This window comes from Aphelocoma coerulescens, chromosome 13 (assembly GCF_041296385.1).
Source record: "Aphelocoma coerulescens isolate FSJ_1873_10779 chromosome 13, UR_Acoe_1.0, whole genome shotgun sequence".
NCBI lineage: Eukaryota > Metazoa > Chordata > Aves > Passeriformes > Corvidae > Aphelocoma > Aphelocoma coerulescens.
The window spans coordinates 18152955-18169934 of record NC_091027.1 but is presented as its reverse complement, the minus strand read 5'-3'; the positions used below and the strand labels follow the sequence as shown (position 1 = coordinate 18169934).

At 46.9% G+C, this 16980-nt stretch overlaps 2 protein-coding genes across 2 annotated transcripts in view; one reads left to right on the top strand and one right to left on the bottom strand.

The window, feature by feature from the left end:
• The window catches only part of CTNNA1 (catenin alpha 1), a 121151-nt gene that overhangs the window by 59410 nt on the left and 44761 nt on the right, over positions 1-16980 (top strand). Inside the window, exons 8-9 of the mRNA XM_069029282.1 lie at positions 11356-11436; positions 12257-12409. Of these exons, the coding sequence (XP_068885383.1) occupies positions 11356-11436; positions 12257-12409 (234 nt within the window). The remainder of the gene's footprint in view (positions 1-11355; positions 11437-12256; positions 12410-16980) is intronic.
• On the bottom strand, positions 1583-3163 carry LRRTM2 (leucine rich repeat transmembrane neuronal 2). Its single transcript, XM_069029053.1, has one exon. The coding sequence runs from the start codon at positions 3160-3162 to the stop codon at positions 1645-1647; it is 1518 nt and encodes a 505-aa protein (XP_068885154.1). The 5' UTR covers position 3163; the 3' UTR covers positions 1583-1644.

Sequence of the window (16980 nt, the reverse complement as noted above, 5' to 3'; positions counted from 1 at the left end):
TGAAACCAGGGAGCTGAGCACTGAATGTACTTAATATTTCCAATCGATCCCGGCGTGCTGAGCCTCCCTAAAGAAGCTACACTGCCAGTCTGGGGACACACGGAGGGCTGTCCTGTTCCTGGGGGTGTCTGTGCCCATCCTGCCCGGGGCTGTGTGCCCATCCTGCTCCTGGGGGTGTCTGTGCCCATCCTGCCTGGGGCTGTGTACTCATCCTGCTCCTGTGTATGTGTGTGTGTGTGTGTGTGTGTGTGTGTGTGTGTGTGCACCCATCCTACCCAGGGCTGTGTGCCCATCCTGCTCCTGGGGCTGTGTGCCCATCCTGCTCCTGGGGCTGTGCACCCATCCTGCTCCTGGGGCTGTGTGCCCATCCTGCTCCTGGGGCTGTGCACCCATCCTGCTCCTGGGGCTGTGTGCCCATCCTGCCCGGGGCTGTGTGCCCATCCTGCCCGGGGCTGTGTGCCCATCCTGCTCCTGGGGCTGTGTGCCCATCCTGCTCCTGGGGCTGTGTGCCCATCCTGCCCGGGGCTGTGTGCCCATCCTGCTCCCGGGGCTGTGTGCCCATCCTGCCCGGGGCTGTGTGCCCATCCTGCTCCCGGGGCTGTGTGCCCATCCTGCCCGGGGCTGTGTGCCCATCCTGCCCGGGGCTGTGTGCCCATCCTGCCCGGGGCTGTGTGCCCATCCTGCTCCTGGGGCTGTGTACTCATCCTGCTCCTGTGTGTGTGTGTGTGCCTATCCTACCCGGGGCTGTGCACCCATCCTGCTCCTGGGGCTGTGTGCCCATCCTGCTCCTAGGGGTGTCTATGCCCATCCTTCCCGGGGTTGTGTGCCCATGTGTGTGCGCCCATCCTGCCTGGGGCTGTGCACCCATCCTGCTCCTCTGTGTGTGTTACGTGCCCATCCTGCCCGGGGCTGTGTGCCCATGTGTGTGTGCCCATCCTGCCCAGGGCTGTGTGTGCCTGTGTGAACTGTTCCTTTCTGTGCCTGCTGTGCCTTTCAGCAAGCCAAGCTATGAATACGCACAGAGCAAAACTGTATTTCAGATAAATTCACCCCAATGCACTGAAATTCCCACCTGGACCTTTGTTGCTCTTTATTTTTTTTTCCTTCTGTTTTCCCTCCTTTCCCTTACTGGAGTGAAATGCTCAGAGGAGGAAAATCTTCCTCCCCAGCTGCCCTTAAAGTGCCTGGAGCCAGCTGCAGTGTTTGGGATCCTCCAGCTGCAGTGGAACAAACAGAGCGCACGTCCCCCACAGATCCCTGTACAGATATCCAGTATCCTTCCCCTCGGACTGTTTGCAGTAGAAAAAGTAGAATATGGAGACTCGGGTATAAATGTTTACACACAGTCATATAATTACATAACATGAAACATTTTACATAGTTTGAGGTGAGCATATCTTTAGACTTTTAAACATTAGGAGTGCAAGTTTAATGTAATCATTGCTTCTTTAACACTGAAAATATTATGGATTTATTTTTTAAAAAACTTAAAAATACTGCACCACTCCATAAACAATGTTTCCATTAAGTAGCTTGGAAAATTAGGCTTTATGTCAACATTTGTAAAAATTAGAATCTGATGTAGGTCCCTACAATTTTAAAATAGGTTACTTATCTGATTTACTTTGTGATGGGCTGTAGGTATTATACTTCACATTCTTTATAGGGCAGCTGCTGGCACTTGCACTGTCCGTAGCCATTGATGATGATGAAGGGTCCTTCGTGGGTGGGTTCGTACTCGTTATAGGGTCCTTGGTCTGACATATTGGCCATATGCAGCCGCGTTTGGGATCGGAGCTGCCTGTGGTTTTGAATCATTGAGCACTGCCTAATTCTTCTTAGTGTGGGAGGGCAGCACTTCCTGGAGATGAACACTATAAAAATGATAAAAAAGAAAGAAAACAATAAAGCCATTGTTCCTGTAATTACCCTCTGAGTGAAGATGGCATTGTTTGGCTCGGGGAACTGTTCTTCAGTGGTAACGACCATGCCCGCCGTAGTTGGAATCTCTTTGTCTCCCACATGGAAATGAGAAGAGCTTATTCTTTTCGTGTACTCGGTAGTTGGAGCTGTGTACGATGTCGTAGCCACGGGGGTAACCACAGTTGATAAATTCCAGCAAAGCTGAAAACCATAGACTGCATCCAGAATATCCTCTCCCTGGGTGTGGTCGGGGCTGTGGCAGAGGATGGAGTGCTCCCACCGACCTTGGAAGCCACTCAACCATGTGGCCAAGGCGCAGATCTTTGGGCTGCATTCCCACAGATTGCCGGAGAGGCCCACGGTGGTGAGGGATGTCAGCGAGCTCAGGATCTTGGAATCCAGAGTGGTGAGCTTGTTGTTATCCATGAGGAGGGTTTTAAGGTTAGGCATAGTTTCAAAGACAGTGAGGTCGATGGCTTTGATTTCGTTTCCAGTCAAATCAAGCTTTGTTAAGGTGCCCCAGGTCCACTCCATCCCACATGTCAAGTTGCTAATTTTGTTCCACTGCAAGAAGAGCGTGTGCAGGCTGCTCAGCCGGAGGAAGTGAGCAAAATTAATCTTTGTCAGCTGGTTGTGCTCTAGGTGAAGCTCCCTCAGCTTGATTAATCCCGCAAATCCATTGCGAGCCAAACTTCGCAAGCGGTTTGTGCTCAAATCCAGGAATTCCAGGCTACGACAGTCCCAGAACAGGCGGACCGGGATGGTCCGCAGGGAGTTGGATCGCAAGTGCAAGGTCTGTAGCTTGCGAAGGCCGTAGAAGAGCTCGGGGTGCAGAGAGGATAACTGATTAAAAGAGAGGTCCAAATTCTGCAGGTTAAGCAGCTGGCTAAAAGTTGTGTTTGGCAAATGAAAGATTTTGTTGGAACTTAAGACTAATTCCTTAAGTTTATACAGTCCTTGAAAAGAATCTTCTCTGACTGTTGCAATTTGATTATGATCTAAGTGAAGCCAAGTAAGTTGACTGAAGCTTGCAAATTGATCCCTTTCAAGTTCAGAAATATAATTGTGCCTCAGTGACAAACCTAGCGAGCCCTTTTCAGTGGTGTTTGGCACTGAGTGAAACCCCTGAGAGTCACAGTAAAAGAGCAGCTTCTCACAGCGACATTTTGGTGGACAAGCCATGCCCAAGGCAGGCAGCATTTTTAAAACCATACTCATTGCATATAGTGCTGCCAGCATACGAGCCCCTAATGGCCACTTGAAATGTAAGCCTGCAGAATATAATTTAGGAAAACAACAAGATAGGATAGCCTTATCAGTACACTTGGAACATCACGGTGGAAGATTTCACTGCAGATAACATTGCCATGCATTTCCAACAAGCTAATTCTAAATGCAAGAAACAACTTACTACGACAAACCGAATACTTGGACATTACACTTAGGAGGAGGCTTTATCTCGATTACGGAGGGTTACAGTGGCACTATCGGAAAACATTTTTTTCATAAGGTTCATTGCAGAGCAATCAGCTTTAGCATCTTAACTGCTCCTTTAAAGCAGAGCCGTCATTCATTATACAAGGAACAGAGAAACGCAGGAACTTACCCATTCTTTTGAGTACATTGGAGGGTGCATTCAGTCGTAGTTTGAGACTCAACGCTGTGAGTCTGTGAAAGGCTCTAATATGAGACAGCCTTGAATAATTGACCGGGTTTAGAGTCCTTTGATATTAGTGCAAAATCCACGATGCTCTCTTGGAATATTCCTTTTGAAATTGCTGCCTTGATCTCCTCTGACGGGTCTGAAATTTTTAAACCTTAATACAAGTTTTCGTCCTCCGTGGCTGCTCAGCTGGTTAATTGAAGCTCACGTTTTCCTTTTCCGCAGCTGTGGCTTCCTTTAGTCCTAACTTGTTGATGGCAGATGGGTGGCTTATTGCTGAGAGAAGCTCCTGTAGTAGCATGAGTGCATTTACTGAAAAGCTTTTCAGGGAAGCGGTACAAGAATGGATTTGCTTATGCGCTGCGACCACACAGGGCTCTATATAGGCTGACGTCACCTGGTGACGTTCCTTTTGTTTGGGTTTTCCAGAAGCTTTGCTGTTTTAAAGCATTGTGCTGCATACTGTGATCGTGTTAAAGACCACTGAGAGAGGGGGAAAAATCCAGCGGCAGGAGCCCTTCGTCCCCGCGACAGAAGGAGCAGGAGAGACTTGCAGCACCCTGCTCCCCCCACATCTGCGCCGGCTCTGCGCAGCTGGGGTTAAAAGCAGCGCAGAGCCACGGGTGGAAGTGCCTGAGTGCTGCCTGCTCCCACTTCTCTGCTAAATCTCCCTGCATGAAAGGAACTTTTAGATGCAAAATGCGCAGAGTTTGAATAGAGGATGCTGGTCAGCACTGGCTTTCGTGGAGGTGAGAGGGATTGGGCAGCTCAGAGCTCCGTGTGACAACTGTGTGCGACTGTGGTCCCTGCAGAAGTGCAGAGAGCAGTGGTGTAGCTGGAGCTGGTGTGTCAGGAAGTACAGCCTGGGAGCAGGGCACAGGAGCAAGTGCTTCGAGCCAGGGGAAATTTCTGGAAAAAGCAAAGCTTGTGTTAGGGCACAGGAAAAATTTAATTGGAATCCAGCTTGACAGTGTGTGGTTATGAAACTAGAAAATCTATTTTCTCCTCCCAAACGGTGGCTTTTGTACTTGCTTTTTCCTGGGCACTGGAGTGCAGGGAGGAAATGGTGAGGTTGGCATTTCCAGTCGGGGCTCAGAGCGGTGCGAGGGCTTCCTTGTGGTCACCTGCTATGTCCTGCTGCTGTGTGCTCTCTCAGAAAGGGGGACACCACCTCCATGAGCCCCTGGCTGCAGGGTGGCTCTGTAACAGCTATCCTGTGGGTTTAGGGCTGCAGAGCTGTGTCCCTGCAGAGCTGTGTGTGCTGGTCCAGCCCCGCCGGGCTCTGGTCGGAGTGTGCTCGCACAGCCAGGAGGAGGACACTGGGCTCTCAGGGCTGTTTGCTTGCTTTAAAGGTTCATTGCCCCATTATTCAGAGCAACCTCTCCTCTAGGACAGTCGGTACTGAAAGGTAAATGACCAGGCTTGACTGACATTTTTGTATGTTTTTAAGATGCATGTGCAGATAGAGCCTTCAGAGCCACTGCTCTGGTTGTGGCTCGATGTGGGTGCAGCAGGGGGATGCTGGCTTCCTGCTCCAGGCAACTTGGATAAGCTGATAAGCTTTTTTTTATTTTCACCTTGAGATATAAAGCAATAATGCAATAGGAGGCACTTGACAATGTTTGCTGTATAGCAGCGAGGTATCACCTCCGACCTCCAAGATCTGGAATGAGCCGAGAATAACAAATTTCCCATGCTGATGGAGCAAGATGAATTGTGTCAAAAGAAGGTTTCAAATAAAATGGCCTTTTACCTTTGTTATTAAGTGTTGGTTCCTTGCTTTGGTTCCTTGGAGGTCCTTGCTAAAACTAAGACCTGCTGTTTCCTGCCTGCTTCTCCCTTGGCTGTCTGCTGGTGGTGGGAAGGGGACACTGCCTCTGGTGCTCCCTTTCTGGGATGGGCAGACCCAACGGGAGCACTGGGTGGAAAGTAAAGGGATGGAGAAGGTGAACTCTTTAACAACACACAAGAAGAAAACCTCAAAACCCCCTCAAACCTCAAAAAGAGCTAAAGCAAAACAAATAAACCCTACCCTGAACCCATTAGGAGAGTAATTGTCTTTAATGATTAAGCAAATTAGGAAATGTTAGATAAATTTCTTAAATTGCTCTGCCATAGTAAATATTTTCACATTTGCTCCAGGGTGAAAGAAATACATGCAAAGAAATTACATAAACCTATTTAAAGAATTTCTTCTTGTTTAATGTTGAGTGTACAAAGAGCTGAGGCTCAGCTGCCAGCTGCCCAGCGGAACCGCAGCACCTGCGGACGGTTCTGGGAGCAGCTCTGCGCAACACCCTGCTCTGAAGTGTTGCTTTGAATTCTAAGAACGTTTCAATATGTTACCATAACATTTAACAACAACATTCCAAAGGGTATAATTTGAGGTCAACTGTTAGCCCTCCCCGCTGCTGCCTCTTCCACTCTTACCAGGAGACTGAAATTAGGGATCGTTGGAAGCATTTTGCTTTTTTGCATCAGTATCTGCTGGTAGGTTCCTCCCACGTCAAGATTGTGTAATTTGGCACAGAGTTAAGAGTTAATGTTCAAACACGGTGAGTTGCTCCTTTTCTGAAGCTCTCCATTCTTTGGCCCTTAACCAAACAAGGGCTATTTAGCACCTTGCCAGCGAGTTTCCTGTTTAGGAAACTGTTAACGCGAACTTTATGGGTGCTTTTCTTAGCAAAACATGTTTTTATGTGCACTTGCTGTGAAATAGCACTTATTACCACAAGTGTGCATCTGAGTCTCCTGAGTGTGGAACACTGCAGTGACATTCACATTGTTCCTTGGGAGCTGCCTGGGGTGTCAAGGTGTAACAGGCTGGGAATAAACCCGCAGAAAACTCATGCAAATGCATTTCTTCTGAGCCTGAAAAGTCATTGCCCGGCAAGGAAAACCATGTTGATGCCATCTGGGCACTTCTGCCACAGCGGGAGCTTTATGGCAGCCTCAATCCTCACATGCAATGTGGACAGGGAAATTGGCAGGAATAAGCTTTCTAGGACCAGATAACCCTTTTGGGGGCTTCTCACCTACCCCACTCATGGGGCAGCAGCACAACTGGTTTTCCTGCTAAACCCATGCGCTGGGAAAGTAGAATTGCACCCTGAGGCGAGCGTTGTCATTTAGTTAGGCTGACATCTTGTGGAAGCCTTCCTAGTGTATTAAGAACAACATAAAAGCTAATTTTACTGGATGTAAATGTGGGGGCCGTGTGACTTTGCTGTGCTGGGGGCCTGGAGGGCGCAAGCCCTGGAGCTGCAGGTGAGAATGCAGCACCCGGGACACGCAGCCACGTGTGTGGCACTGCACAGGCAGCCAGCTCAGCCCTCTGCCTGCAGGAAGGGCTGTGGGAATTGGCACCTCGGGGGCCACGGGAGGATTTGCTGCTTTTTGGCCAGAAGGTTGTTCTTGTGCTGTGTCACAGGACTGTGAGGCAGGAGGCGAGCAGGGACGTGTGGCTGCAGTGTCACCGTGCGTGCTCTGTCACTCGGATTTGCTGCCGTGAGCTGGGGTAGGACTGAGCCCTGGGAAGGGGCACATGGGGCAAAGGCCTGTCCGAGGTGATCCAGCAGCAGCAGCAGATGTGCCCAGATCTTCAGGCCAGCCAGGGAGTCCTTTGGGGCAGGGCAGTGGGAGGGATGGGACACGGCACTGTAGGTCAAGTGTCGTTGTCTTCCTGGGAGCAGAGGGCACGTGTGGTGGCATCGTGCCCACCACGGGAGGCTGTCACCTCCCTGTCTGGCAGCTCTCTGCACCTGGCACTGGTTGCACATGGTAATTCCTCCTTGTAGGGGGGTGAGTGCAGCAGCCACCCTTCCCCTCTCTGGTGCAGCCGGCCATGGGGAGGGGTGTCAGGCTGGGAGTGCTGTGGCATGGCCAGCTGGGCAGGGGGGACAGTGCCGGCAGCTTTATTGTCACTCATGTTCTTGCTGAACCCTGGGCCATGCCACACAGCCCGTTTGCTTTGCTGAGCTGTGGGCTGGCTGTGGGAGACTCCTTCCTGCAGCAAACCAGGGCACAGTCCTGCTTCCTCCGCTGGCAGACCTTGGATGTGAAAACACTGCTGGAATTCGTGTGGGCCACGCTCTGCTGCTCACACTGCCTGGCCTTGAATCAGCACTGCTCTGTCTGGAATTTGGTGGCAGCCCTGCTGTCACAGTGATGGAGGGCCGTGCATGGTTATCCTCTGTAGACATGGAATTAGGCTGGGGGGCAAGACAAAGCCAAGCATGGGACAAATTGCTCCTGGGAGCTGATGTCCTGTGTGCCCTGGAGGCAGAGCTCAGAGGTGGCACGGTGTCACACCACTGCTTGCCCACAGGAAGGTGTGCCAGGCACTCATTTGCCACTTATTCAGCCCCCATCATTAACCAGGATGCTGCCTGTGGTACTTACAGCCCAGAAGACAATTCATAGACAACCTGAAGCAGAAACCTCTCTGCCAACCATCCTTTTTGGGTAATTGTATGATGAGTGGCAGGTGGGGCAGTGGTGGCTCTGGGCAGTGGCACATCTGGCTCACATCTGGGTGCTGATCTGGGAAAGGGGCATGCTGGGCTCTGCAGGGATGGTGTGAGGTGGTGCTGAGCAGGAGGCACCATCTCCCTCTGTGGGCTCAGCTTAACCCAAACTGTTGATGAACCTTTAACAACAGATGTTTGTGATATTTAGCTACAAAAACGTATCTTTGAGTGGCTGGTTACAGCACATGCTCTGCTGATCCTGGTGGAATGCACCACCACCACGGTGCTCCTGTACCTCCATAACTCAGTTGGGATTAGATTTTAACCTCCATAGCTGCAGGAAAAGCTTGGATCCGTCTTTTGGTTGTCTGAATTCAGGTGGCACACCTACAGCAGGAATGCTTTGTGACAGAATGGTGATTCTGCTCCCCTCCCTGTACACAAATCCCCTTTCTTTGCTTTGAGCATTAAAACAAGCCCCACTGGGGATGGTGGTGTGAGCTGGCACAGCAGGGATGCAACAGGGAATGTTTGTGTTGCTCTGCAAGCAGGGCAGCAGTGGTGGGGGAAGAGCAGAGATTAAGGGGGTGGGGAAACGAGCAATTTTTAACATCAATTCTATCCTCTTTGATAAAGATCTGATTTAATTTAAAGTAAATTTGCACCATGGCTAAATTTATTATCCATGATGCTGGACAGAGTTGGGATATTGTACTGCAGGATGATTGACATGGTCATCATGACCCTATTAAATCTACTGAATCTATTAGCTGCTCACTGGCTGCGGGGCTTGTGATTCCCTCAGCAGAGTTTTGTGCTGAATATCTAAAAATCCCATGAGAAATCTGAATATTTGGGCTTCACTCTTGTGAGTCCTCCTAATCCCGTGGATAGCAGGAGCTGATGGCTGGGCTGCCTTGCGCTCCTGGGTCATTAGCTGGCTCCTCAGTGAAGGTTCACACCAGACATGAGGACCAGTTTTTAATGGTCAGGCTAATTGGTTAGTGGAACAAATTACCCACAAGAGCTAAACTGGAACTTGGAGCCTTTAAAACATGATTTATTACTTGAGAGAGGGAGACCAGCTCAAACAGGACTTTTGAGCTGTGGGGTGGAACCAATGGGTAAAACTCCCGAGGTGTGTGGGAGCCCGGACAAAGTGACAGTGTTGTGGCCCGGGATGATCCTCAGCATTCCCAGGGGGGTTCATGCTGCCACAGGCTGTGCAGCTCTTCATGTGTTCCACCAGGTCCTAGTGGGGTTGATTGGCCCCACAGTGTTTATGGGGCAGGGAAACACAGTGTTTATTATGCAGGGAAAAAAAAGTCAAGAAACTTCAGCTGGGCAAAACTCGACATTGTTGTCTCCAGGACCTTGGTTGGAGTTGGCTGTGATGGTTTAAGATGTCAATGGAAGCAGCAGGGTGTCTGTAGAGGTGTCCTGGGTCTGTCCTGTTCTGCCCCAGCTCAGCCCTAACAAAGGATCCCAGTCAGTAGCTCCGTGTGCTAAATCACCAGAGCTAAATTAGCAGGGTGCTTTATCCTGCAGCCTTCCGAAGGAAATTCTGGTCATGCTTTTGACAAGCTTCTGTACTAAAACTTCTGCATGCCAACAAGGTGGAAATAAACTGGAGCCACCTTCCTAAAATCTACTGGGGCTGGATTCTACAGCTCTTCCTGTGCTGGGATGTGGTGGAGTAGGAATGGATCAGCAGTGAGGAATCAGTGCTGCTCAGGCTGTAATGTGCTCTTTTTTGAGACCACATAGTGGTCTCATGAACTGATTGTCCATTAGTGGAAGCCATCTCTGGGTTTTCCTCTCATCCAAAAGGCATCTGGTGCTGTGCACTGAGGCTGTTGTGGGCTGTGAAGCCAGGGACAGCAAAGTGGAATTGATGGGCGGCCTCGCCTCAAATCCCTGCTCCTGCTTCTTGTTAAAATGGTAATGTGGGAGCACCCGGGGAGAAGTAAAATGGCACTTCTTGGAATAGCTGAATGTTTGGCTTTCTGCATAATAGATGAGCATATATCTTAGATCCAAACTTGTTCCTGGGAAAAACCCCAGTGTATGGGGAGGGGTGCTGTGGGTTCAGTAAAATGGTCACGTTGCCGTGGGTAAACAGGGGTGAAACATCAGGAGGAGAAGCAGCTGCCACTGCAGGTTGGTGTCTCGGAGCAGCTTGTGCCTGGTGGCAGCTTCTGGGGTCAGTGTCCCCCTCAGGTGCCAGCACTCCCCACTGCCACCAGCATGCCAGGGACAAAGCCATTGATCAGGAAATCTTGTCTGTCATGTCCCCCAAGCAGGGGAACAGCAAAGTGTTGGGTAAATCAGTGCATTACTCTTGACTGTATTTTGAGCCTTCAGCTTCGATTTTTGAATGCAGAGCAGAGACGGGGACCAGTGCCAGGGCTGCTGAAGGCTGTGGCAGCACCACAACGAGCTCCTGGGTTTAGCTTCAGTCACTTTTCAGTTACCTTTTGTGATGAGAATCAAATAACTTGATCATGGCGGTGACAAATCTTCAATAATTCATTACACTATAATGACATTACAACATCCTAACTCCCTCCTCCCCATTTTTTATTTCTGCTCTAGAGTGGACTTGGTGTTTTAGATTCCAGGCTGTTCATCCAGATATTTCACACCAGCCTGTCACCTGGAGAATTGATACCTGGCATACCCTCTCTGCAGCACTGCTAAATGGTTTTTCTTCTCGACTGGATAATTATATTGATTGTGGCTTAGGACTTCAGAAATTGGATTGTGGTTGCATAAAGTGTGTTTTGAAACCCTAATATAAGCTATATTATACCGAAAAAACTCCCAGCAAAACCAGACCACCACCACTGTCTTACCTAACTCTTAATTTGGTACAAATGAAGATATCTTTGACCTCATGTCTGATGGAAAAGGGAAGCTGCCCCTGCTGCCTGGCCCTTTGCCCTCTCTAACAACAGGGCTCAGGAGAAAGGTGCTGGATCAAAACCTTGGCAGCTTCCCGTGGGTGGGCCTGGAGACTCACTGGAAATGTTGAATTTCTTACCCAGCAAAAGGTTCATAAGGATTTGACTTTTGCTTTTGGGCTTTCGACTGCCTGCTCAGGAGCAGTGTTGTGTGATCCCTGGGGATGGGGTGTGGAGGCAGCAGTGACTGCCTTATCAGGGAGGTGGAGACCACTGCCAGGGTGCAGAATCACTTTGCAAACCTGAAAAATAAAGAAGCTTACAATATATTTGAAATGAATAATAACTGCTTTGAGACCCTGAATACCTGTTTATCTCTTTGTCTGCTGTTTTCCAGGCTGGCCGCAAGGAAAGAAGTGATGCCCTGAACTCTGCCATTGATAAAATGACCAAAAAGACCAGAGACCTGCGCAGACAGGTAATGAATGTGTCAGAGGTGGTACTGGCTGAGACAAACGAGTGCCTTGCTGCATGCTTGCCCTCTGGGAAGTGTTGTCTGGGGATTTGTTTCTGCTGGGCAGAGGGTTTGCTGGCCTGTCTTCAGTGAATTAAAAGCCAGAAGCTTCCAGTGCGTGACTCGGAGGGAAGCACAGGGTGGGAATGTAATTCCCTGTTAATTCCATGTTAACTGTGAGATACAAATGTTGGAGTCTTAATCATCCTCATGACAAGAGAGATAAAAAAACCCAACCAAAACCTCCCAAAAAACAACTTTCATGTTATGGATTTTGAAGATAATCAGTGATATTTTATAATTCTGGTGGTGTTCATCTCAACCTGTTTTATTTGAGAATTATATTTATGTAGCATCAGCCTTTTGTCTGTTTGATTTTAAAGCAATATATTCCCATTTTTGAGTAAGTGAGAATATGGATGAGGTTTGTTGAAAAATGTTTTTATTCTAGCAGAAAAATAAAAAAGTTAAATCAGTGTGTTGTTTAATCAGCTGAGGGAAAGCAGCAAATTTACTCAGACAAAACCAATATGAGCTGCTAAATCAATATTTGTGGCCAAACTGGTGACTTGCACTTCTATAACTAATCCATTTTTTAAGGAGATTTAATTTAAATTGAAGCAAAAAGTGTGTAGACAAGACTTAGTGCAAGGAAAGCCTTGGTCACACAAAGGAAAAGGGATCAATGACAAAAGTAGTTTAAGCTTTACGTATTAATACAGTAAGAGGGAAACAGCAGTGGAACACTACTGAAGAATAACTCATTCTTTTATTTTTACTTTAGCTCCGCAAAGCTGTTATGGACCATGTTTCAGACTCTTTTCTGGAAACAAATGTTCCTCTTTTAGTATTGATTGAAGCTGCCAAGAATGGGAATGAAAAAGAAGTTAAAGAATATGCCCAGGTTTTCCGTGAACATGCCAACAAATTGATTGAGGTAAGATGGTACAAATTAAAATTTAATTGTTGCTAGTTAAATTAAGGCAAGACTAGGCAAAACAGGTTTTTCAATTCTGTTGAAGCACAAAGCAAATTCTGTAATAAATTTCCTTTTAAAATTTTATTTGAATGAATTTAAACACTATTTAATATTTAAATAATTGAAAATGTAAGCTTGTCAAAAGGAGCTGTTAAATAACCCATGTAGTTGTGGATATTACAGTGTGAGTGTATGATAAAGGTTTTGTTACTTGGAGGTGGTCATTTGGAGTACAGGAGATAGGGGCAAGATTGTCCTACTGGACGGTTTGATCCTTGCTTTGAAGCCTGGAGGGTTTTTCTTTCCAGTAAAATCCCACTGAATAGAAACAGGCCTTTCATGTGAAGGCTTTTAGAATGAAAACCTGCTCGTGTGTGTGTAAAGAGCAAACAAGACACTGGGAATGACAACACAACTTATCCCTGCCACCCCTCTGTAATGAAAACCCAAAGGCTCTCAGCTGGTGGAACTGCAGACCAGAGCTCTAACTGGGGGGAAAACCAGGTTAAATGGGACCAACCTGTCTTAATTGGAATCCCAGGATCACTGAGGTTGGAAAAGCCCTCCCAGCCCATCGAGTCCTACCTGTGCCCAATGCCCACCTTGTCCCCAGCCCAGAGCACTGAGTGCCACCTCCAGCCCTTCCTGGGACACCTCCAGGGATGGGGACCCCAAACCTCCCTGGGCAGCCCCTGCCAAGGCCTGAGCACCCTTTCCATGGGGAAATTCCTGCTGATCTCCCGTAGCACAGCTTGAGGCCATTCCCTCTTGTCCTCTCGCTCATTACCTGCAGAAGAGGCTGACCTCACCTGGCTGCCCCTCCTGTCAGGCAGTTGCTTTAAGGGTTTTAGTGCATTGTTGAGGGAAGCAGATTTCCAAGGGAGGCGTGTCTGCAGAGAGCAGCTGCAGAGCGTGCCCCGTGCTCGTGGATCCACCTCGGGAGCCTCGGCCCCTTGCCGCCGCCTTCGCGTGAGAGTTCTGTGCCAGCTGACGCTGAATGGCAAGGAACAAACAGCTATAGGTATTGTTGAGGAAACATGCCACTAGGAATAAGCTTCAAAAGCTCCTCCTGTGCTCTTCCATGCTTTGAGGCTCTGGCTGGTTGTGCTTAACCTCAGCAGCTCCCTGGGAACAGTCCCAGGCTGTTTCGTGTGGTTTTGCTCTCTCAGTGTCTCTGGGTTTGATAATGGAGTCCATGTGTCTCCAAGGCTCATGGGGAATACTCTCACACAGCTGGGCAGATTCAAATTGCTCACTAATAAGACTTACCACACATCAGTAAAAGTAGTTTCTGACTGGCACAATGTATTTTTCGTAGGGTTCTGAGTGCACTTTGCAACTGCCCCATAGTCTGGTGTGCATGAAGCTTGTCCAGCTCTTTAGAGCTGCTGTCTAAGCAATGAAAATCTTTAATTCCTTGAAGGCATCCATTTTTCACTTTTGGCTTGTCATGTTTCAGCGTCACTGCTGTCCTCCTAGAGTTGCAAAGTTATTCTAATCTGAATTTTAAGTAACTGACGTTGTTCTGCAAAGCAGCATGTGGAAGGAAGGCAGTGCTGCTGTGCCCTGCTTTGGCAGCAGGATACAGCCTTGGGAACACTTTGAAGTGGGTTTGGTCTAAAGCCTCCCTTCTTCATGTTGCAAGCCTGATTTATCTAGAAAATTATTTTTAGGGCTTGTTTACAGGAGAAGTTGAATGGTGTAACAATAGCAGAGCCTGTTCTGCCAGAGTTCTGCTACCTCCTCAGCGGATGTGTATTGTCCACACACAGAATTTATTGGCATATTTACAGAGGAATAATTGTGCTGCTCTGTCCCTGAGCTTCTCCCCAGCCCTTGCCAGGTGAGCCCTTTCTCCCTGTTGCCTCAGGAGCCGTGTCCCACCGGAGCAGCCACAGTTCCATCCCCACTGGCACTGGCCCTACCTGGTGTGCAAGCACCAAGCTGCAGAGGAGTTTTCCAGAGCCTCTGTACAGCCAGACACTCTTGTCCTCCAAGGACTATTCCCCTGAAAGTAGACATTCAGCAATATTTTTGACTGACATCAAAAGGTTCTGCTAAAATGATACGCTGCTGCAACAGCTTTTTGAAGGCCTGGTTATTGCTTTTGCTGTCTGAAATGTAACTGTAGTTGCAGAGTGGCATGATCTAGATGGTTTATAAACCTCTTCCCTGAATGGAGATGGATTAATACATACACTTAGCTTCAACAGAAGGGGAGTAGTGCTCCTGCAGAGCCCTTGTCCCAAGGGGCAGGAGAGCCACTGGAGTCGTTGAGATGTCACAGTCACTGTGTGGGAAGATGGGTCGGGGTGGGTTGCACTCGAAATGTCTTGTGTCTCTGCCAGAATGGAGAAGGATGTGTTCCCTCGTGGTTCTGCTCTTGGGCAGGAAACCCAGGAGAAACAATAAAAGGTTGTGTAAGAGCAGAGCAGAAGATGTTTTGCCTGTTGAGATGGGAAGTGATTGCTTCCACCTGCTTTCAGGGGGAGATGAGTGTGCAGGGAGCTTATCAGAACTGCCCTCACAAGTGCTGCCGAGCGACTCGAGACATCAAATGTGCCCAAACAGCTGCAGCACGGAGTGGAGCTGTGGTGCATCGTGCCCTGACTGACAGGCTCCTGTGATTTAGATGTAGAGGGGAGCACGTCCTTCCTTCCCTTTGATGCTGAGCAAGGGCAAGAAACGTGTGCGAGATGCTGCTCTGCCCTGGGGAGCTTGGCACATCCCCACTGGACTGCTGGGAGGGCTTGCACCTTGGGTTAATACCCCCGTGTCTGTGAGCTGGAGGAGTCAGTGAACCAGCCCCTGAGAGATATATAATGAGATAGATGTATTTTATTTTATTTTATTTTATTTTATTTTATTTTATTTTATTTTATTTTATTTTATTTTATTTTATTTTATTTTATTTTATTTTATTTTATTTTATTTTATTTTATTTTATTTTATTTTATTTTATTTTATTTTATTTTATTTTATTTTATTTTATTTTATTTTATTTTATTTTATTTTATTTTATTTTATTTTATTTTATTTTATTTTATTTTATTTTATTTTATTTTATTTTATTTTATTTTATTTTATTTTATTTTATTTTATTTTATTTTATTTTATTTTATTTTATTTTATTTTATTTTATTTTATTTTATTTTATTTTATTTTATTTTATTTTATTTTATTTTATTTTATTTTATTTTATTTTATTTTATTTTATTTTATTTTATTTTATTTTATTTTATTTTATTTTATTTTATTTTATTTTATTTTATTTTATTTTATTTTATTTTATTTTATTTTATTTTATTTTATTTTATTTTATTTTATTTTATTTTATTTTATTTTATTTTATTTTATTTTATTTTATTTTATTTTATTTTATTTTATTTTATTTTCCATACTGAACTCTTGCAGGTGTTGGCTGGACAGGAGGAGTGGCAGTGCTGGTTCTGCCCTGGGTTAGCACAGGGAGTTCTTGCTCCTGCAGTGCAGGGCTGTTTATGGGCCCTCCAAACACCCATAAAGAGATGCAAGCACATGATTTGGGTAATTTCGTTTTGAAATGTTCCCTTCTTGGCAGCACAGCACTGTCTGCTTTTGTGGTTCCTAACGTCCAGGCAGACAAATTTGACCAAAAGGTCCAATAACCACAAAAGCCTGATTTGTCTGCTGGGTCTGTGTCTTCTAGAGAATCCATACCAAGCGCATCCCAAAGGGCTCCCATCTAATTTGTTTCCCACATAGTAAAATCCTAACCCTTTTATCCTGCCTTTTGAAAACTGGGTAACAGTAAAAGAGTAGAATGAGCCTTGTCTCAGTTGAATAATATGTTTCAAAGATAGCTTTCAAAATTGCTCTGTGCTAACAGACCATTAACTCTGGCTGGATTTGGTTAAAGGAGCTCAATTCAGGAATTGAGAAGCCAATTTCAATGTAACACACAAGAATAACAGAAAAGACAGCATTTGGGGAACCAGCGGAACAAAAACTTAAATTCACTTGTAAACTATGAAAGTCTTCCCAGTTTCCAGATTGGGAACTACTTGCTCCATTCCAATGGTTTTTCCCACTGGGTGAGGTAGCCTTGGCTCTCCAGCCTCTGGCTTTGCTCTTGAGGAAGGACAGCTTGGCACTGGCATCCTTGGAGTGACTGTTTCTCCCCAGAAGAGGCAGGGCTGTCCTGCAGCGTGGTGCTCATGGGCACTGATGTCACTGAGCACCACGCTGGCTCTTTGTCCCTGCCAGGCTTTGAAGAGCGTTTGGGCTGAGCTGCCTTTGTGCCTCTCCCCAGGGATGCTCCAGCCTGCTCCTGCAAAGGGAAAAAGCCCCACATGTTAAGCAGAAACCTTTGCTACACTGTTGAATGCTTTAGAAAAATAAAAATTAGCTTGTCAATTTGTCACTTTTTATACTGTGACACAGTCTAACACTGTGTAGTTTTAATGGAAAATTTTTCAGACGTTTCAGAAGTGAAAGGTAAATGAGGACAGAGTCCAGGTTAAAATCCTCCAGTTTACTTGCTGAAGAAT